The 24,078-nt window shown below is 38.7% G+C and overlaps 1 protein-coding gene across 1 annotated transcript in view; it reads right to left on the reverse strand.

Moving 5' to 3' along the window:
• The window catches only part of kcnq1.1 (potassium voltage-gated channel, KQT-like subfamily, member 1.1), a 34,367-nt gene extending 31,585 nt beyond the window's left edge, over positions 1-2,782 (reverse strand). The window contains exon 1 of the mRNA XM_029426131.1: positions 2,261-2,782. Coding sequence (XP_029281991.1) covers positions 2,261-2,619 — 359 coding nt within the window. The 5' untranslated portion in view covers positions 2,620-2,782. The remainder of the gene's footprint in view (positions 1-2,260) is intronic.
• Between the last annotated feature and the right edge of the window lie 21,296 nt (positions 2,783-24,078).

Consider the following 24,078-nt stretch of genomic DNA (forward strand, 5'->3'; position numbering starts at 1 on the left):
TGAGCACTGTATCACCACACATTCATAAACCGACAAATTATGCATGTGCGCACACACTCACACACACACACAAGGGTACCTCTGATAAGGACTCTGGTCCCTCTGACGTTCAAGTTCTGGGTTAGTGATAAGGCCAAGCTTGTTCTTAACTGCTTTTCTCCCACTCAAACATTTGCAAAACAAGGTACTGAAGTGACCCCAAAAACCTGCTGGATGCTTAGACAACCCAATAACATGCTCTTACAACAAACATCTGCTTGTATTATAGAATTGAAAGAGTTTTGTCTAAATTAAAGTATGATATACTATCAAATTCTTGCAAAGCTTTGCCACTAAAGGTACTGTCACATTACACTTCTCTCCTGCAAATATTGTCTCCCATTCAAGTCAATTGAAGCCCACACAGCGGACATATTCAAGGACGCGCTTCCTTATTTGGTGCAATCTCCTTGCTGGCTCAAGTGGACTTAAATTTTGATGATCACCTTAGTTCAACTTTGATCATGTGCACGGCCAGCCAATAGAAACACAGTTGGAAATGTCAAAGTCATTATTCTCGTATATGCCAACATGTTTTCTACAATTTGCAATAAAAGAAAAAGTGCAGCATCGTGTCCTTTTCAGAGGCAGAGTGCAGGGCAGTTCTATTCAACGGTACAACAGGTCTGGTGTCTGGATGGACTTGAGTTGCAGCTAACAAACAACTATGTGTGTGACGGACTGAAAGACTTGTCAGCCTCAAAACACACTTGTTTCATCCTTAACATCTTAATGAAAATCCAAATCATCACCAGCATACTCAGCCAAAAAGAAAGTTCCTTAAACTTGCATTATATCAAATAGCCAGAAAGGGGCTACTCAACTGGTTGCAAAAAGAAGTCCCACTGTATAGAAATCTATAAGAAAATGACCCTACTTCTGATGTATTACCTCAGCATGGTCTTAAACAGACACCTGAAAATGTCTTGTTCAGCGTGTGGTTGTACTTAGCTCCATCCTCTTGTGCAGTCTGAGCCTTCTTGAAAATCAGCATGTACTGTAGTGGCCGTTACAGGAAGGTTAAGGCACCTCGTCTTGCTGGTTTGCAACGCATGTACACTCTAAAAATACAACATTTGAATTGTTGATGCTTAAACAAAGCAGCCACTAGTTTCCCTGTTATTGTGCATTATGCAGTTATTCTTGGTAATTTTCTGTCAACTCTGAGTTGCACTATGTTGGCTCATGCTCCCTTTGAGTCACTGAGACTCTAACCTGCTCCGACAGGCTGCATCCCCTCCGGGTCACAGGGTGGCAGCGCCAGACAGGGCCGCTACCTCCTCCACAGCACACACTCGCTGCCAAGTTTAGCTGCCTGCTATCAGTGCCAGCAAGCAAGTCAGCACACATGCGGGTGAGCTGGTAGATCATATCCCACATTCCTAAACCTCTGCCTGAACACTCCAGACTGGATCTATTGGACTGTCAGTTTCCCCAGCGTGGGTGATACCAAAAAAGAAAAGCAGTGAAATGTATGCTTTGGCATTACATCAGTGGTGTATAGAAAGGTCCTTATCATGAGTAACATTTCATATGTCAAAAAAAGACAAATTTTCAGGCTACCTGACAAAACTGTCACATCAATTTTGAGTGGTGGACCATAATGTGACAACTTCATGATATTGGAGCTTTAGCAGATAAAATCCATTCCACACTGGATTACTCCAAGATTTATGTTCATTACTAGCTGTATTATTTATGTTTCATTTTCATTAAACCAGGTAGTTTCACATACCTGTCATACTGTCAGGAAGTACAAAAGTAGCTACTAAAACATCCTGTCAGGTTGAAAAGCTCTGTTATTATAGACTTACTGAATGCAAACCAGACACCCCTTCTGTGTTGTTCTAAAATTAAATGTTCAATGTTGCTGAGGAGATTACTTTCCCAAATGAAAGATATGTTTAATATGATTTTAGTACTCCTGTGAGAGCCTATTTTCTCTGAGTTTCTCTTGTCTGTGATTAATTATATGGTATTTTTTAATCTGCTATGGCTAGACTTAAATATCCTTATAATATTTCTAGAGGGACCTACAGTTGAGCTGTGATATCTGTGCAGCATCTTTCTAAAATTCACAGGATTAACAGTTCTTTGTAGTGAGGGCTTCCAAGGCTCTACATGCGCAATTAACTCCCTGTTTAATCAGGTTCTTAGAGTTGCAATTATACCCTTGAATACCCCATGGATCTGGATGATTATGAAAATAAAAAACACTCACACTGTGAAGTGATACACGAAGCATTTCCAGCCAGACGGCCTTTCCAGAAAGTTATACACACGTCCTTGGATGTATGCGCGGGTGAGGACTGGACGGACCCCGGTGCTGTACACCGACATCCGTACAGACATCCGTGGATGAGATAAGTACGGGTGGAGATGAACATTTGGTACATTGTTGGCAGAGTTACCGTCCTCTGGCGTTTTGTCTCTTTCGGAAAACTTGTCGTTGCCCCCAGGTGTCCCTGGTTCAGGCGCGGAAAAAGTGGTTTCCGACCACTCCAAATCTGCTGGTCTCTTTCCACATGCAACACCAGAACCCCTCCGTGTTTTGGCAGCATAGGAGGCAGAATAAGACATTGTAGCTTCCCGATATTCTTCTGTCGCCAGGTCAACTTTTTCAATGTTATTTTTCGGTCACTGATTCAAACGCACAAATGTTCGCCCATGTGCGCTTACCTTCTGTTGAGCGCCTGATGTCACCACAAAGCATAAAGCTGCAACATAAACTGTGTTATTAATGCTCTAGATCACCAGGGCGGTGTTTCTTTAATTTAACTTTACAGCTCTCTGGGTTGTTGAAGTTATGGCCAGTCTCAGCCCTGAATGAACACCCCCTACCTCTTTCAGAGCACTTATCAGCCTGGAGAGCTGTGGGCGCCAGGCGGTGCGCTGTGAGTCGCCAGCTGTTCAGATTTTTTACTGTTTTCATAAACTGCTCCAAAGCAATCTGCAGCTGATGAACTGCTTCCTCGGATCTGTGTGAAAAATAAACCACACACCATTAACTTTTATTCCCCTTAAATTCCTTTCACACAAAATGCAAATTCAAATGTTTTTGCTAACCTGTTACACAGATGTCACGTGATTGACCTTCTACCTTCTCGATCAAAGTCTTACTAGTCAAATTGATTTGGTGATGCATTATGGTGAGGCACTACTAAATGAGCAGCAAACAATGCATTGATTTACCTCAATGCTACCAGTGAATTGTGCAATACTGGAAAAGTCTCTTGCATCACTTGGGTAATCATACATTTAAAAGTAACTAAAGGCACAGGCCTATGTAAACAAAAGGGTGACCCCGCCACCAAAGTATGAAGCACATGATAAGAACCTACTATCATTCCTAAATGGATTAACAGGTCTTTTAATAGCGGTTGATAAAAACAAAATATGTCTGTAGCTTCTTATAGCAAGTTAGAAACACAAAATGTTGATTTTATTTATTTGTAATTCAAACTTTACAATTATGTATGTAAGTAGCCTTTGTGTGTTTGTGGTTAATGGGATTTAATGTTAAATCTGAATATATTTGAGTTGTTTGTATGTGAAGAATATCTTGTGTACAGTGTAGAGCTGCAACGATTAGATGACTAATCGATAAGTCGATCGACAGATAAGAAATTGGCAAGTATTTTGATAATAGATAAATCGTTAAAGTAGACTTTTTTGCAAAACAATTCCAATCAAATATGGAGATTTCCTGCTTCTCTGTTTCTTGACTGACAAAACACGACATTTAAAGATATCACCTCGGACTTTGAGTAACTGATGGGCATTTCTCTCTATCTCTCTAAAAGATTCATCTCTAAGGAAGAAGTGTTGATTGGCTGAGTTCATTTCTGAAGAAGTGTATAGAACAGCCTGGTATTGTTTGAGATGACATACAGACTCTGTCTCATTAGATTGTCAGTTGAAAGTATGTTAGACGTGACTCATTGTGGGAAAATGTCTTGCATGAATGGAAGCTGAACCCTCTCCCTTATATTCTTGAACTACAGTACTCAGATCTGTTACTGCTGAGACTATAAATACTATTAGATAGAGCAACTTCCTCACAGCAGCTCTACATTGTGTGCATTAAGGTTTTAACTTTCCATTCAGTTTTTTTACTTAAAATCGTTTCCTATCTCTTACTTTCCTCCAGTGAGCTGTTCAAAATAAGAAAGAAAACAAACGACTACATATTAAGGATCAAATATAGATCATATTACCAATATTACATACTTGAGCTGGAGTAATACAACATGTTACTGCTTGAAAAGCATGCATGTTCCCTAACCTATGTGTGTTTTATAACAGTTTCACAGTAACTTTGTCAACCCTAGTGTTGGTGTAATCCAAGGACTCTGGGGACACATGCAGCTTAGTTTCACAAGGTTACCCTGCAATTTTCTTTTTTTTTTGCATTGACCTTGTCTATGCTAGTCCAAGGAGGAGGAAACAATTTCGCTGCAGCGGATTTCAATAGGAGTCGAGTGGCATCCATGTGATGACAGGATCTGTTGGCAAGTAGACATTAAACACAACTCTAACGGGTTCTTGCTGTTAGATGCCACCCTCTACATTTGAGTTTTTGTTAATCATACAGAAAGGGCAGTTCTCTTGAAGGTCACCCACGCTCCTATATTTGATTGTGTGAGGGAAATACAATATTTGATATAATTAATATTTAATGAGCAAACATCTTGATAATTTTTTCATAGTTTGAGTCTTTTTGTAATGCATAAATGTCAGAGATTGACTGCTACAAGCTTTTTAAATGTCAACATTTGTTGGTTTTCTAAATCTACTATGATATTAAAATGAACACCTTCCGGTTTTGGACTGTTGGTTAAACAAAACAAGCAATCTGAATAGTGTCTCTTTCATATGAAAACCATGTATCTCCAGAATAACAACATTTCAATTGCCCTGTTTTCAGTTTTGTGAAAATGCATCGTTCAGCTAATCCAATGGGTTTTAAAGGGTTTCTTTAGCTTAATAAGTAGCAGAGTAAGTTTGCTGAAGAAACTAAATCATCACATTTGGAGATATATGGTTTTCTTTGGATAGCAATGATATGTGAATTTAAGCTCTAATAAATGGTGGTGGGCATTGCATTTTCCACTATTTTCTGATATTTCAAAGCTCAGATGATTAATTGTTCAATCAAGAAAATAAATATTAATTTTACACACACAGATTACATAGGTTTTTTTAGTAATATTTCTCAAACGTAGATCAAACCAAAGATGTGCTCTATTTCACAATTGTTTTAATCAGTCAGGACAGGTATAATAAGTCTATTTTACAATTCTATAGTTACTGTATAACATTCATATCGTATTATCCTTTACTCATTCCCCCATGAGCAAATAATATTATGTCTTTTAACCAATGTCCAACAAGTAATTTGAAATTGACTTCCCCTAAAGAGGAAACTGTTGGACACCAGAGGGCAGTCAGAAAGCTGTTGGAGTCTAGAGTCATTCATTGCATTAAAGAAATGTAGAAGCTCATCTTCCTACACATTACATTTACATTACAGGTCATTTAGCAGATGCTATTATCCAAAGTGATTTACAGTGAACTAACTACAGTCTCCCTGGAGCAGCTCAGGGTTAAGTGCCTTGCTCAGGGGCACAATGGTAGCAGCCCTGGTATTGAACTCACAACCATCTTTTTGGAAGTCGAATCACTAGACGACTTGATCCATCACTACCCCTAACCCTACATAGGGGCATATGAAGCAAGCAGTTTTAGTTTTTTTGTTATTTACCCAGGCTGATCCAGCTGACACAGCAGCACAAGGTTAAACAAACAATAATGCTCCATAGTAATTAATTGATGCTCTCGAACAAAATAAAATGAAAGCCAATGAAGGAAAAGATGCAGTGAGAAGGAAACACGATACAGAGAAAGCATCCAAAAAATGACAACTGGAATATCAACGGTTTCCTTGCAATAAATGCTTTCAACTCATAAGCAGTTACATAAGGTTGAAATGTTTCTGCAGGGTAGCACAGACAGCCTTTCCAAACAGGCTCTGTCCAAGCATTCCTCTGTCAGTTGAAATTTGTCATGGGATCTCAGACTGTATTGTGCTCCATATTTATGAGTAATACATCATCACATAAAGGGACTGGGAACTAGCCTTCGATGGCCGTACAAACAAATAATCAATGACTAAGCCTATTCATGTAAAAGCATGGCTAATCAAGCCATGACATATAATGTGAAAAGATTGGTGAGGGTTTTGCATTTTGTGGTATAACCCAATTAGTAATAATGAAGAGTCTCCTGCATGCGCATCACTGAGTTGAGGCTGTTGTACACATATTCACTGTGGCCCAATTCAGGGACTGCATCCTTTGAAGTCTGCATTTCTAGACCAAATATGACAAGGCTGTCCCCTTCCAAATGCTCCTCTGAATGCAGCCTGAGGAGTTGGTCCCGCTTTTGCCTGAATTTGAGGGACACAATTGGCGTATTCTTTGTGACCCCCAATCTACGTGCAGACACTTGAGGCTAAAACGCGCTGGAGACTGCCAAACACAGAGTCGACTGTCATCGACTTCCATCTGAAAACCCTCTTTGTGCACAACTTCGTCTTCCTTTGAATTGGGTTGGCTGGAAAATAGAACAAAATGTTCTTGCGTTTTTTTTATGCAATTGCAAATGTCTGCACAGATGGCTATTATCCCAAAATCTATTGGACACAAGTCACTTGCACTATCTAGTTGTTCTGGGCGATTCATGAAGTCGGGACAAATCATGTGACCACAGCTTCAAGATCTTCCATGTTGAAAAAAATCCACTGAAATGTGCAAAATGACACATATATGCCACAGCTTGTTTGCACCCTGGAAACATTATAAAGGAGAAATACAGTCAAACAAATGTGTCATTATACTGGAAAAATTAGTTGACAGTGTGATGTTATCTCTTGAGGGAAGCCAATTTTTCTAATTTTACTGTAATTGAAATTTTAATGTAATTTGAAGTTTCCCCTACCTCATCTTTGATTTGTCCAGCAGATATACAGTAGGTCTAGTGTTGTGGCCATTGATGGCTGTTTCCACCGTTTGGAGAAACAACCCGAGCTTTGTAGGTGGATAGAATGGGAACATCATGTCCTTTTACCACGAACACCTGGGTAGTTAATTGACACTGTAACAGCGGTAGAGGTTGTTGTAAGTCGACTTACAAAAATAAATCTCTTAAATTTGACAATTTTCTTGAACTTTGTGAAACACATTAACTTACTCTAGCAACAGCTACCACATCTTTGTAACATTGCAACTTGGTAATAGAACAGTTACATTACACTTTGATTGTAAAACGCAATCCCTCCCTTCAAACAAGAAATAGGCTGCTATCATGAACACGATGTACCGATGAATGAATGAACTGAAACACATATTTTATATTTACCATCGCTGTGGTCTGCCAATTGTCCATCATGTTAATATGACACATTATTACTCATCCCCCCCTTGATTTATAGCAGATACTTCAAACACCAGATTCAACAAAGAGCTTTAAATATAACACGAGAATCTTGGTCCATCATTGTACCTGATGGCACCACATTGCAGATTCTTCAATCTGTTGTCACTTAGCTCTATGGTTCTCTGTTGGGTTGAAATCCAAGGGGAGGCCATTGAAGTAAACATAAGTCACTGTCGGGTTGCATTTTCCTCTCAGAAGTATTCATTTGGAAAAGGGTAAACTGTGTCCAGGAGGGGAAGCTCCTGGTTAGCAACACTCTTAAGTTATGCTGTTGTATTCGGAACATGCAGCACTGATATAGCACCAAGAAAACCTTTACTATCTGTCAAGATCCAGCTATAGATTATCGTCTCATCTTGTCCCTGTGCTCACTTTACTGTTATTGTTCAGCATGTAACAACATACACCTTAGCCTTCTCTGAATCAAATTCAGGATTGGACAACATGAAGGAACCATGGTTTAATATCTACCTCCTATTATATCCCCATAGATAACATGGCCACAGAAAACACTTGGTTATGACAGCTAAAAATACATCTTTCTTTAACCAGTGTCATCCACCACATACTGAGAATTAGTGTATAATTTGCGATTGAGACACAGCAGAGGAGAAGATCACCAGCTGTGCAGGAAGTCAGACTCAAGAGAAAACACAGCGAGGGTAGCTGGTGGACAGGTGGGAAATGTCAGCATTTGAAAAAGAGACATAAACACACACACACACACACACACACACACACACACACACACACACACACACACACACACACACACACACACACACACACACACACACACACAGGGGGAGGCAGGGGATGAGGCTGACGCAGGAGCAGCTGTGACAGACACATAACTTGTAACTGTTGTGGGAACCAAAGAAATTATTGCGACCTCAGGCATTATGTGTACGGATAAACATTTGCCTTGTCTGCTTGTGGGCAGCTTTTGGCATTTGTTTTCTTTATGCCAATGCTTTAGTGCTTACAGTAACCTTTTACAATATTTCAATACTTTGAAATTACAGATTTACTTTCTTCAAGTGATTTCCAATTCAAAGACGTGGACATCAGTAGCAATGCAGTACTTGTTAATGTATGGCTCCAGGCAATATGTTTTTTATTGCATCACTTACCTGTGCAGTACTTCTGCATGTTTTGCATATGTAAATCTTAAATGTTCATTGAAAACCACTCCAAAGTATGTTTAGTCTCTAGAGACTCTCAGACCATCCCAGTGAAATAAAGCTTTTAAAAAGTAAAAATGTAATATTTGTCGCTCTCACCAAGTTTGTGTGCATGCATTTTGGACATTAATTCAAACCACGTACAAAGTGTTAACATAGGGTGTGTAGTACATATACGTTTCTCTGACTTTCAAAACATCTGAATATGTTTTAGATGCAAGAAATTGCATCACAGGTACAATACATATTCATTTACAGGCCTTCCAGTCCATTATATGACTATTTCAGCTCACAAATAGCCATTATAGAAACGAATGCTACCTTTTATGTTTCCTTTAACTTTACCTTTAAGTGTCAATAAAGAACACAACCATCTATGAAATCCGGGACACCACACACAGAGCCCATCTGTGTCTGATTTAGCTGTTATAGAGAGTACAATTCAAAAGAGATGATTTAAACATTCTGCCGTTGAAATTAAACCAGAAGAACTGCCTGTATCTATTCCACAGCTGGAGATTTGATTTTGTGTAGGACTGCATGTACATATTGAACGTGGTATAATAATATAGTCAACATGCAGGGATAATTTGGTCATCTTAAAGGATAAGGCTGGGGATATTCTATATTAGTTCATTGGTATTGTCTGTGTAACTAAAGCATGTTATAGATTAACTCTCTCTCTCCATAAAAAACTATGGAATAATAAATAAATGAGCCACACCGTCGCACTAGATGTAATCTCCCTTCATTACAATGAACATGAGCACTGTAGTTTATCTTGATTCAGTCCCTCTTACATCGTCCTGCTGTTAAAGTCCCCTGACTAATGCACTATTTACTCCAGTCTGAGTAACATCTGGAAAACATATACAGTGGCCAGCTGCTGATGGGATTGTTCATGGGATATTATAAATAATGTTATACAACTCTCTACAATCTCATTCAACTGAATGAGAAAGTGTGTCCAAACTTTTGACTGGTACTGTATATAAGAAAAAAAGCTATATGTATATATATATATATATATATATATATATATATATATATCGGTTACCAATTTTTCCTCGGTGTCATTTGTACGAGGAATGTTTAAAAAATGCAATATACAGTCAATCAGTGTGACGTCTACAGAGAAAAGGAATACTTGAAAAGGCAATGCAGTAAATCCTAATCAGGTAGTATATACATCAAACAATTGTTACAGATTACTTTGTTTGTTTCCCCTCAGCTTTAACTACATTCACTCTTTATATCATTACTTCCTCTTTAAAATTGCACAACTTGGTTTTCCCTGGAAAAAAGAAGAAGATAAATACAGATAAATGGATAAGTGTCTCATCCCTTCAAGCTTAGGTAAGCCAACGAGCGATAGCCCTTGAGAGGTTCTTGTTTGTTGTCATTGATCAACTGTATTGTAAAACTGGCACCCTGTGGTAATGATGATAGCTCACAGCTGCAGTAGAGAATACTGTCAATGCCTTTTTTCAAACAAGTTCTATATTTAGCTTATGCTTTGTGTTCTCAAATACAGTTGTAATGCAATCTGAATCCCATAGAAATGTTGTAGAAAACAATACGTAGGGTTATTTGGCAGAACTTAGCCATATCTATTTCCATAATCGAACCTTATGTACAGCTAACCCATCCAAGGGAACAATATGCTCCCATTTACTGCTGGTTTTTATTCTGGTCATCCAGATCTAGGAGCCTGTCTACCTGACGATGCCACTATCTTGTGCCATGTATTATATTTGTGTCTTTTGTATTTATCAAGATAACAAACAAAACAAGCCTTTATGCAATACTCACAATACCACAGTGACTGACTAACATTGTGCTATCTGACACAGTCTGGGTAATTCAGTTCATGTTCACAAGTAGAGAAAATTAAACTGTATGGAAGATATAGGAGCCACATCAGTTCAAGCATCAAAAGTGATCAGTCAAATATTAAAATCAAATCTAAACCTAACAAGCAGTTATTATCAGTAATAATACCAGTGTCACATTACCTACTTACTGCAGAGCAGTCAAGATTAATCAGATCAGAATGACATATCAGCATTAGTCTGTGCCTTTAAAAGACACAACTGATCTAATTATTGCCTGTTTTCCAGGATGATAGAACGATCTGCAAATAATTTAGCCTTTCAGTGGTTATAGGCCAAAGCTTAAATGTGAACAAGTGCCCTACTAAGGCTATAAGGGAAGAAATATGAAGTTAAAACTGCAATAAGCACACAAGACATGAATCGTGCTATTGCTCAACGTTATGCAGGGTAACCGTGGTTCTGCAGCAATATTAAAGTTCTGATGAATAGAAAATATGTCTCACTGTCTAGAGTGTCAAGAGGTGTGTCATCAACCTAGAAGAGGCAAAGTGATGAATTTGTGATAGTTTAATACACTTGAAGGATGCTTTTTGTGCTGTGTCATTAATATACATCCTCTGGCGACCACAAATGTAATTTCCATGGAAATAGTTGGGGAGACATCCCGCTCTGGATGAAGGTCCTGGACCCAAGGATTGAGAGATGTATGGATGGATTGTGTAACATTGCCGTCCTGATGCCGTGACACTAGCATGGCTAAAAAGCAACTGGAAAATAACCTAAATATCAGGCTGAAAAGCTGAAAAGTGAGTTTCACCTGTGACCACACTGTCAACCCCGAAATATACTTATAAATCCCTGCAGCATAGTGAGAAAGTTGAACTACTGGAAGTCAGCAAAGACACGATTTTTAGCTGGTGTTGAGTTGCTCTTTAATCAGGATGAGTTGAGAACCAGTTGCATCAGCTTGGCAATTATGTAATAATATGAAATGACTGTTTTAATGTGGCCTAATGCACGTCTTTGCCTGGTCAGAGAAGCAGAAGAAAAGACAAAAGTGACTGAAACGAGAGAGTTGGTCCAGGAAATCCCAAAGATAAAAGAAATTACTTGGCCAATTGAATGCAGTTTACCCTGCTGAGTTCAATACGAGGGGCAATCCTATGATGAGCTTGATTCTGGTAACATCGCCAGAGTTTCCAGCACTCATCGGTGGTTAGAATGATTTAGATAAGAATCATTTTGGCTTGCAATTATATGTAATTTCCTGGAAATGTTTGCACTTGAATTTTTTGAGCACAGATGACTGAGGTCAACAAAAATATCAAACCAATATTCTGAAGGATGTAAGAAATGCAAGATATGCCTCAATAATTTATATATTTCTCTTTAAAAATGTATTCACAATTCATGCCCACTCGCAATGTGGCATATATTTCATTATACTGGGCTGTTTGCAGGATGACAATGAGGGAAACAATTGCTTGGCAGATAAATTTGTAAGACTCTGGACCTCGGCCCTGTGTAAGCCTAGTCAACATGCTCAGCACTCTGAGATGAGCATTGTGTGGGCTTTTGTCTTGTCTTGTGCGATGGAGCAGAAGTAGTCCCTTCCTATTCTGACATCACACAGCATTGTCCTGTCTGGGATGGGAGATGAGAAACTGCAGGAAGGAAAGTGAGAGCCAGAGAGAAAAAGAGCAGGGTGACAACAAAGAAATGGGGGAGGGATGTATAATAAATAGTGTAAAATAGGACACAAAATGAACCGAGGATTTTCTAAAGGGAGAAGACGGGGAGAAGGCGAGAACAGCGATTGTTTGTATAAGATGGCTACAGAGGGAAATTGCAGTAACAGCTCCAAACACAGAGATGTCACAAGCAGGACTCAGAGGCAGAGCAGTTGAAAGCAATCAATTGTTTACTTGGTAAGAGTTCAAAGCAGAGAGGCAACAGGTAATCAGTCAGTGAGGGCAAACTTAAAAGAGGCAGGCAGGCGATACTGGAAACAGGTTGTGGTCAGAAAGATTGCAGGCAGCAAACAAGAGTGACAAATTGTGTTTTCCTTGAGACCCCTTTATTCCAAACTAATTAGATCAAGCCTAAAAAAGCCAAACCTTGATGAAATCTCCGATAATCCGAGGTGCTTCTAGAACTGTCTTGAATATTTTCAAGCCTCTGGGATTCCAGAGTTCAATGCTGGTACCATTCATTCCTCATAACAGTGTTTGGTTTTGATGCCGCCTGTAAACGTGACCAACAATCTGAAAACAAAAATCAGTCCAACTCATCAGGCCTAAAGGCACCAATGCCCCAAGAGGATTTTGAGGATGTGATACATTTAATAAAAAGCAGCTGAGTAGGTGTGTGTGTGTGTATGTGTGTGTGTGTGTGTGTGTGTGTGGGGGGGGGGGGGGGGTGAGTGGATACAGACTCATTTGCTTTAGTGAAGTGAGAGCCCTATATTTATAATTTGAAAGTAGTTTTGTAAATTTTACTTTTTGAAAGCAAGCACATGGCAAGTGGGGATAAGCAACATGGCTGAGAAGGTTCAGCTGAGGCTTAGAGTCAGCAGAGTTATCTGAGGCTCCAGAACTGGAGAACTTCACTCTATAAACACATACTGCACACATAAGTGAACCAAATAACATGAACACCTGTACAGTATAATGTAATGTAATGTTCAATTTGCAGACCGCCTTATAGCACTACCATCTGTAAATAATAAAATATAGTTATATTTTAGCACTCAAAGAAAGAATGATACCACATTGTCCACCTATAATTCACTATTCAAAAAACACATTGTATATATGACTGTATCTCATAATTCAATTGTTTGTGCTTTTGATTGAATAATTTGTACAATTAGGCTCTCAATGAAATATCATAATATATTTTGTCTTATGCCCTCTTAGAGAGCGAAGCAAACACCTTTGGCATGGTGCATTCAATCAGCCGTACGTTTGAAGAAGATGTTAGACGAAGACATTTATGAAACGCTCTACAACCCTAAAGCTGAGTTTTTTATCAAATGGATGATATCTGCAGTCATTTTTGTATGGCAGAAAACAGTCCATTATCCTGTAAAATATATTTAAGGGATGTCAAAGATAGCACACAGCCAAAACCTAAAGTATAACCACAAGACAAATGGAATGAAGATGATAAGTTATACTAAATAGGGAGCATGAACTATTAAATTATACGCAGCATTTCATTTTTTTATTCTCCCTGACACCTTCCTGGCTCTGCAGAACATATATAACATGCGAGAACATAAATAATTCAACAAATAAAACCAAGTATGTGCTCAACCGGCTCTGACATAGCACAAAATCCTTTTTGGTGAATCTTTATTTGAAACTACTCTGCACCACTGACTAGAAGATGTCCCCAATTTGCAGACTTGCAGTGCCCTTAAAAATATGCCATTATGTCCACATAATGAAGGGTCATGAGTTAACCTTTACATATCCCCCTAATATGCAGGATTTTGTGAGGATTAAAGGCAGTCATTGTTTTGTCAGCTGTCACTGGCTGTTTAAGAAACTATTCACTGTTCCTTTTGAAAGCGGCTTGCCTTAGAGTTGAAAAGGTCAGTCAATGTAAATTACAATTTGTGCTCAAATTTCTTCATCCGTTCTGTCTTTTCTGCGACTGCATTATATGATAAAACATGACTTAGCAAGAAGAGATTTCCTTTTGTGGTTAAAATGTACTCATTTTACTTGAATATGTTCTAATTTTTGTCCATGATTAGTACAGCAACAAATAGATGTAATCTATGAAATGGTTTAGTCCCGCGTTTTACCATTACAGTCGTGTTCCAGTGCTTTCAAGTGCTTTTTTAAAAATGATTTTCTTTAAAGTTAGTTGTGTTACATAACTTAGAAAATTACTTTTCAGTCAATTAAGTAGGCTACACCTAGCTAAAACTAGTGCAACAACCCTGGAAGATATCCCACTGTCACATATATGTTATATATATGTTATACCGTTTTTAAATGTTTTAAATTGATGGTATTTTGGAGCCTGTAGCTAATTTAAAGTGCTGTTAAATTGTAGGCTTTTGTTTTATATTAAGACGGATGTCTACTACACGTCGGACCAAAACACCTGCTGCTGCTCATTAGGAGTTTCCTAGACAAGCAGGTTGATTTGAGGAGGAATATTATGTTTGCGGCTTGCTCCCCGCTGCTACTGCCGGACTTCTGTTTTCTTTGCCGACCTCAAAGACCATTTCAAGTTTTCCTGTCCTGCTTTCGGTAGTTTTGGTCGACTTTTCCCAGAGACTTTATTCTGTACTGAGAAGCTGGTAGTCCCTGCTTCACAACACCAAGGTAAGGAGGCTATTTGGTGCTTTTTACTAGCATGTATAGTGTGTGTGTGTTTGGTAGTTAGCCTATGATGCTACAAAGGCTACTCGCTGTTTGAATGCTGTTTTACAATGGGTGCTAATTACTGTTATGCTAGCTCTGCAGTGACATTAATTCTGAATTCATGTTTTTTGTTTTTGTGTTTTGATTCATTGTTTAAATTAATATTGTAGTAAAAATATTTGCCTTTGTAATATTGTGTAAATATGTTTTTCTCCGTAATAACCAATTGTATACGCTAGTAATTCACATTTTCTCCACACACTTCATATTCAGCTTAAAATGTTACAACTCAAAGAAATGTTTTTATGAGACAGCTTGCTTTACTGTTCTTCTTATCATAATTGCATCGACACAGCTGAGCTCCTGCTCTTCGCTCAGCTGCACGCTTTGTCAACCTGCAGCTTACAGCAGGCTATATGCACGTGCTGATGGTCATCTGCTGTTTATCAACACTCCACACCATTTCATATTAACAAGAGGCTGTCTGCTCTGACTTGTAATTTTGATATGCTTAAGTGAATAATTATCTGCTGCAGAGCTGGTGTGCTTCAGCCTGCTGCTGCATATCAGGTGAATTTGAGGCTGTAGATATATTCATCTCACTTCACTACAAAGTACATTCCCAGCAATGGTTGTTGGACGTTGTTTGTTTAATATTCTTTTATTCTTTTCGTTTATTATTGCCACTTCCCAGTCTCTGCTGTGCTGCTGAGCTTGGCATTTGCTTGTGGGTTGTGACAACTTCAGACTAAATGCCAAATATCAACTCAATTTATTTTGTATAGACACAGAAAATCCGTTCTGTGGGTTGTCTGTCTGAACTAGATATGACCATTCAGAGTTTCCCCCAGAAAAGTGTGTGGCTAGTGGAGGCTGTGAATATTTAACGGTATTTTTTATTTATTTAGCCTTTATTTATACAGGTATAAAATGTCATTGAGACACAGGGTCTTATTCTCAAGAGAGACCTGGCCAAATAGCAACAGCACCATACAAGTTACAGACTTACAGGACACTAAACACAGAGGCAACAGTCAAATAAAACATCATAAGAAAATCAGTGCATTTTCAATGACAGGAACAAACACCGACAGCTGATTTCTCTATATTTTTTAAAATGTCCCAGGGGTATCAAGCTGCACAGCTTAATTCCTGCAGAGTATGATAAAAGAGTATTTCACCTGTACTGTAATTATTGCAATCAGTGTTCAGAAAGTCAATTGTGGCCAGATGATGATGAAGATGATGATGAAGAAATGTGTTTACCAGCACTAAATGTTCATAATATTTCTAAAGAAAGAGTTATGAATCAGTAGCAGTGACTCAAACATTACCGGCCTCACAGATGGGGTCAATCAGTAAATGACAAGGTATTGAGAGCTGCAATGGTTGTTTCATGTAAATGTTAAAAAAGCCCTACATTTCTCTAACTCTTTGGAAATGGTCAGCCATGTCAGATCATTATGACATCGGCTATTCTGTCTTTTGCTGAGGAGAATGAATAAATGAGTCCGACTGAAACAGTTGTTGGTTGTTTTAGCTGCTTTGAAATGGCTGAGTGTCTGTGGCAGTGGCCATGTACTGTATCTAAACGTATAGAATTCTTTGTTGATTTGCTTGCTGAGGTTTCAATGAAACAAATTGGTCAAATGGCAATTCATCACTGCAGTTATTACAGCAGTCACAATTGGGTGCAGACATGCATCTGTGAATTGTGCATGCTGTATTGATTGAGCTCACTTTGCTATGGCGTGCAAATAGGGCTCGGCGATATGGCCAAAATCCTCTATTACTATATAGCATGTTTTCTGGTTATTCAATACATAAATAGTCAATATGAAATAACCACAGGCCTATTTTTGTATACTTCTTCGTGATTTAATACATATCTGTGAAAAGTACTTTGTATTTTCTCATTTAAAAAAGAACTTTAGTGCAAAATGCATGTAGCAGTTTCAAGTGAAATTATAGAGAAACCTCTTTTTCCAGCTATACACTGATTATGTTAACATGCCTGCACACACATGCAGAGTATTCAGATTAAGACAATGTTTGAATTAACTGGTGTCCAGTTTATTAATTACATTAAACTGAGTGGTAATGTAAAGTGTGATATAAAAACAAAACCTGAGTTGAGTTGGTATGTGCTTGTATTTATCAATTCAGACGATGTAATTGTATATCACAATATATGATTTCATCACAACATGATTCCATTGAAAGGGGATGATTTGTCATATTGAATAATCGTCCAGCCCTTGGTGTAAACACATCAAATTCAAACAAAATGTATTGGCATGAAAGTTTTAAGAACAATATTGCCAAGGCTTCAAAACTTCAATTTGTCCAAAAGTGTAGACGGTGCACAATAACAGTAATAATCATTATGTCCTTACTTGAGCAATTCTCCTCTTTCTCTTACATTCTCATACGCCCGGAAAATTGAGATTGTTGTTCATAAAAGAAACTTCTGTTTTTGCATCATATTGTAGCAGACAGTGTGTTTACTTGAGGCTAGAACTATTTTTGACGTCCATGTCCTGCCTAATCTCTCCATATCTACAATTCTGTTAGAAGAATGTTCTGGCGGCACACACATTCAATAATCCAATAAGACACTCATGATTGTGAAGTTACCTATTACAAAGAAAAATGTCAGCAGTTTTTCTTGTTTATTCCCCAACAGTATTTGATAATCACATTTTCACAACTGACCCGCTTGAATAAAAATCTAAATAAATCTTGCTTTTGGGAAAAGAACACTGTCTCTTGCCTCTCATTGAAAATGACCTTGGAAAATAATTCTCTGCAGACACTTCTGTGACTACCTTTAGCTCTGTTGTGCTTTTCTACTGCTAAATCTGATGTGACAACGTCATATGACTGTACCTACATCTGGGAATTTCTCTACACACTTGAGGATTGCACTCCTGCTCCTTTTGAGTTGACTTCAGTTTTCAGAGTGCCATGAAATGAGATGTGAAGATGACATAGCCTACCGTATGAGGTGAAATCCCTGACAGGGACATGGAAAGGGCCAAAGTAACGACAGACATTCCCTCTGCCTGACAGCCAGGCAGTGGCATAATGTGGCTTGTAATACAGTACAGCCTACTTTATTTTCAGGAGGCTCGGCTCATGACCTTATTTTATTTTCACCTGGAAATTATGAAACCTCAGAAACTCCAGTAGCATTGTGATGCTTTGTGAGTGCTGAGTGTTGTTACAGAGAGATTGGAAATTAAATCATAGAGGGGGCATCACAATGATTAATTTCATCAGCAAGAATTTGAGTAAAGTTTTGATTTAAATAACGACAGGAAAAGATCCCTGTGTCGAAGTCTCATGTTCAGCCTTGAAAACATATTTTCATAGAATAACTAAATGAGATTAAAGGGTTGCTGTGAAGTGGAGCTGAATATAATTAGTTGCTTAATTGATTTGTCAATCAACTGCAAAATAATAAACTGTTTTGATAATTGATAAATCATTTAGGTAATCTAAGAAAAAAACGTCAATTATTCCCTTGTTTATACTTCTCAATTGTGAAGATGTGCTGCTTTAATTTTGTGTTAAAGATTACAGGATTATTATTCACAGACACAAAGACTGTGACGGATAAACCGTTTTTAGGAATTTTATTAGAGCGGCCCCCTCGGTTAGTCCACTAACGAGTCGAATCGTTTTGGTCTTAGTCGATTTCTTTAGTCATTTTCCAAGAAGCATATATGATACATCATTCCTTGAATTGTACAAGATTGATTTGTTACCATCAATCTTCATCATCATCTCTCTCTTCCTGTCTCCTGTATGTGTGTCTGTGTGTGTATATATAACTCATCTCCATGTTGTGCAGTCAAGTGTAACATCTTAAACTGCAGCTCTGCTCCCTCCGACAGATTATGATCTACTGTTATGTTGTGATGAAAGGAGCAATGCTTAGATTTCAAGTTGATGACATGCTGGAGGGCTTACACAGTGGCTGTTCGGCATTTTCCCTGCAGTGATTTCCTCTTTTATCTCAGCAGAAACGGAATCAATTCATTAGGGCTGTTGGTTTCTACATTTTCTACACCCCCCCCCCCACAGCGCAGCTAATGAGTGTGAACAAAAGAAGTGTTATAGGACTGTAAGGGAGAGGGAGTGTGGCCCGAGTGCTACTCAAGGAAAGGTCACTTAACACAGTGATTCTTTTTGAGCATAAATATGCCTATTGAATATATTTTGAATTGTTCTTTTATTAGAGTGAGTACAGATGTAGTGGCTGGGACAGGACACCACATACAACATCAGTGCAAAAAGAAAAAAACATGGTCTACACAACAATCAATATACAGTTAAAATTACGCTATTTTGTGGGTGTTTAACAACTGCACGGCTTTGGGGAAGAAGGCAGTCCTGCATATTGGTGATAATTCTGTTCATTTTCTTTGTTATGATGTGTGGGAATGTGTAAAACAAATGTAAAGTTATCACATTTTTGTATTTAGAATCATGGAATTTTACTGGTATTGGTATTAACTACTACATTTCTGACATCAATGTCTTTTTTTCAAAAAACATACCCACTGTAGCACAATCGGCGCACTCCAAGTTGTCTGGACTGTAACTCAGCATGTTCTCTCCTGCTGCAGCCCAACACCTGCTGCAGCCCCTCTGCTTCAAGGTTCAATGAGTTGTCATTTCAAAGAGTCCAACAATTGTGTGCCCTTCTGTACACAATTGTTGTCATGAGCTGTTATTTGTGTACTCTGGGCCTCCGTGTGTCCATCTTGAAATAGTCTGCGCATTCTTCTGTGACGTTTGTCATTTACAAGTCATTCTTGGTCACAGAGCTGCCCAATGACGACACGTTTTGCTTATTTTGTCATTCTTTGTATAAACTCGTATTGCAAAATAAATTCCAAGAGCGTGAACGTAGCCAGGGGAAACAAAGACAAATTCTTTGTGAAAAAAACAAACAGAATTATTTGTATTATTAATGAATTTATGAAACAATGTTTATTATAAACATATTTCATTTTGTTTTTAAATATCTGCTTGAACAGCCTTTTTAACCTGCTATACAACTTACTTACTTAATGAGAAGAATGTTCCAGTACTTACATAGCCCAAATCTTTTTTTTGATTAGTGAAACGAAGCGATTTTAGAAACATGCAGTGTCTCCCACACACTTTACCTGGACGGTATGTTTGGTGACCCATTTTAGCAATTATTCATAAAACTTTTTTTATCTGTTCACAACACAGTGGCAATGAGGCGCAGTGTTCAGCTGACGGCACACGTTTGTGTACTGACTCTGGACAAAGGGAAGGCTGAAGAACATGAAGAGGACGGACGTGCCGGTTTATGTTTAATAATTTGTCCTCCCTTGTTGTTGTTCGCTACTTGTTTACGTCTTTTTGGCATTTCTCCACTGTGATTGAACAGACTTTTTAGTTCATATTTATTTAAACAAACCACAAGTGCGCACAGCACGTCATGCCAGAGTCATGTCCAGCCCGTGGCTTCTTCTCTGAATAAACAGTCGGTTGCTGTTGACCGCAGATAACCAACACAAAATTTAGCCCGTGCAAAATTGAGGCAACACGACAGATAAACGTCGGCCACTACCATCTGCGAATGCCATCTTATTTGCTGATGGCAGTCAACAAGTCAAATTCGTTCGGTCGATAATACCATGTTAACTGCTGAAGTTTGAACTGACCAGCACATCTCACTTCCTCAGCTCTGAATGTAAAGACGGCATCAAATTGAAGAAGCCTGATAGATCTTCTTTAGCTAGAGAATTAGTCAGTAAACTTCCACAGGAGACGAGGAATGTTAAGAGTGATGCCCAGATGACAGTTGTGAAAAATAAAAAAGATGGGGCTTCATACATTCGGTGAATTGGCTGCCAGTCTGTCCCGCAGCATTCTTGCTACAGCTGCTGAGTGCACGAGAATAGACATTATTTTTGATGTATATCAAGAATCGTCAATCAAACAAATGGAACGGGCACAGAGGAGTTCATCAGAACAAATCACTATACACATAATGTCTTACAATCAGAAACTCCCTGTCGACTTTGATATGTTCTGGGGCTCAATGTTGAACAAAACACGGTTGCAGGAGTATGTTTACAAGTGGATGGTGCGGAATGTTGAATCAGACAAGGAAATCTTCTTTGGAGGTGAATGCAGGAAACTGTTGGCCGGTAATGAAACAAAGATAACAGAGCTCTCAAGCAACCAAGAAGAAACGGATGACAGGATCATGTTCCATATAAATGATGGTGCATTGAAACACGGTGTTCAATCAGTCTTGGTTTACTCGCCAGACACCGACGAGTTTGTCAACCTCATCTTCCACTTCAACAAAACTTGGAAACTACAAAAGCTGTATGTGAAGCTTGGTAGTGGAAAAACAAAGAAAACAGTACCGGTCCACATGTTGGTTGATCAAATAGACAACAGTTTGATTTCATGTCTCCCAGCCATTCATGCCCTCAGTGGTTGCGACAGTACCAGCAAAGTGGGTCCGAAGTTGGCTGGCCTGAAGACATCTATGGATCTATTGCTACTGAAAGGCTTTGGTGTAGATGAACTGTCACTACTAATGATAAGCAATGCTGAAAAGTTCCTTGTGTCTGGATTAAAGAGTATGGACTGCTCCACTTTTGATGAGTATCGTTGGGAACAGTACCACAACTCGAAGAAAGAACTGGACTTTAATCAGCTTGTCTGCTGTTCCTCGACGATACAACAACACATCAAACGAGCTTATCTACAGTGTAAGATGTGGTTGCAGGCCCCAACTCCAGCGGTTATTAAACCAGATCCAGTCCAGTATGTGTATGAAGCAACGAATGTTGGCTTAACACCAGTGATACTGCCAGGACCCTGTAGGCCAGACGATTTACCTCCTCCATGTAAATGCCCAACATCATGCAGGAGTATAAAAACATGCACTTGCAGAGAGAGGAACATAAAATGTGTGACATTTTGTGGCTGTAGTAATGGCGTAAAGTGTAGAAATCCAAATAATTAGTTCAAACTTTGACAATGCAAGGTACAAACGGAAGTATAGTGTTATTGTGTATGTAGTTTGTAAGCTCGTAACATGCTAAATACAGTTTTTTGTAAATATCTTAAAAACTATTGTTTTGGGTAATCAAAATGTATTACTGACCCCCCATAATTTGTCCATTGCACAAATTTTGAGTGGTCAAGCTACCTCCTAGGTCAAACGGTCACAGAGATACAGCTTTGGCAATATAGTGGACCGTGCCCAAAATGGGCAATTTCGCCCTGTCTGTGAAATATGTCACCAACCAAATAATGTTCCCAGACCTTCAATAAGTACATTCCTGAAGAGTTTAGCTCTGGATATAGAAATGCATACAAAACCACCATGAGCTACTAGATCAGAGGTCGGGAACCTATGGCTTGCGAGCCATATATGGCTCTTTCGATAACGCGATATGGCTCGCAGACAATTTTGAGCTGACATTTTTTAACTTAACAAGTAATAAATAATTATACTGTGTCATTTTAAAGTAAAACATTTAGCGGCGGATTTGTTTTTAGTTCTCCCCTCTCCTTTCCTCCACTGTGTGTGTGTGTGTGTGTGTGTGTGTGTGTGTGTAGGGAACTCATTCATAGAGGGCCAACATTAAAAACTGGGACTACGTCGAGGGCCAAACACGGTCCACATGTATTGAACAGGGTACACATAAAGTGCAAAAAGATATGGAACATATTTAAGTCAACTGCAAACGGATTGTTGAGCAGTTCAATTTAAATATCTGAGCTGCAAAGTCGGCAAATGCTCTCAGTTGATCAGCAGAATGCTGTCGGGAACACAGCGATGGAGATGGTTTGTCAGTGTTTGGAAACACGTAGTGACCAAAGTTTCCTTCTGCATTAGAGTCTCCCACAGGCAGCTTGTCCATGATCACACGGCTCTGAAGCTGCAGGTTTAACAGTGCGATGCTTCGTTGTGTCGCACATACAGTCCCGCTCGCATCGTCCCAGAGATCTGTGGTGTCTTTCCCTTTGCTTTCCAAAAACTTTCATTTCATTCACATATTTAGATTCTTCCTCAAATGTCTTTTCCCGTGGTTGTGCCATGCATTGATTTAATTACCAAAACTGGCGGGCCAGTTATGACAGACATATGACATTTTCTCGCGGGTCGGATATAATTGCCTTGAGTTTGACACCCGTGCAGTAAACACTGAAACGTGCACATAAATGAGATAAATAACGTAAGCGTTTAGTTTATTTAATAAAAGAGCTCCTGTTCAATGCAACACTGATACCTCTATTAGTACTCGGAGACGTGTTATTCTTAAAAAATGCACACATAAAGTTGCATTCAAATTTATATGGCTCTCAAGGAAATACATAAAAAAAATATTTGGCTTTTATGGCTCTCCCAGCCAAAAAGGTTCCCGACCCCTGTACTAGAGTAATATTAGATTCAGTGATTTGCTGTTTAAAAAGAGCCGCCTGCAGTTAGCTATAAGTATACGTAATCAAGAGACCACAGTGCACTCTTTTCCTGATTGAACTAAGGGAGAAAGTAGTGTGCATCTAGAAATCACCTGAAAGGAGTTAGAGTTTCAGTGTTCAGGATAATTGGAGACTTTGTCCATAAAGGTGAACCTGACATGTATGAGACATTTTTTTAGGGACAGCAGCAGCGGCCTGAGCAAAGACACACCACATGGCCAGTGTTGGCACCACCAGCACACAGAAAAGGGACTTGTTGTCTAAGCAACTGGCTGGCTATCAGAGTTTGATAAAAAGCATCTCAGTAGGGCTGAAGCTAATGATTTTCTCGACGACTTATTTTGTCCACCAACATACTGTACATGCAATGTCATGTCATGCAAGTTGAGATGTATCAGAGATCTTTTTTCACAGAGTAAAATGGCTACTGCACTTTGATAGTCCCTTTGAAAAGTATAGGTACATTCAGTTTTAACACATTCATTTTAGTATTTGTGTGGCCTTGAACAAAAGTTCACCTAATGCATTAAATATTATACCTTTTTTAAGAGTTTGTAAAAGCAATGAACCTCATTATTCCCCATTTAAGTGTAGTTATTGTAAGAGTATTATCATACACTCAGAACATTAACAGTGCCCTGCCCA

Source organism: Cottoperca gobio, chromosome 3, assembly GCF_900634415.1.
Source record: "Cottoperca gobio chromosome 3, fCotGob3.1, whole genome shotgun sequence".
Classification (NCBI taxonomy): Eukaryota; Metazoa; Chordata; class Actinopteri; order Perciformes; family Bovichtidae; genus Cottoperca; species Cottoperca gobio.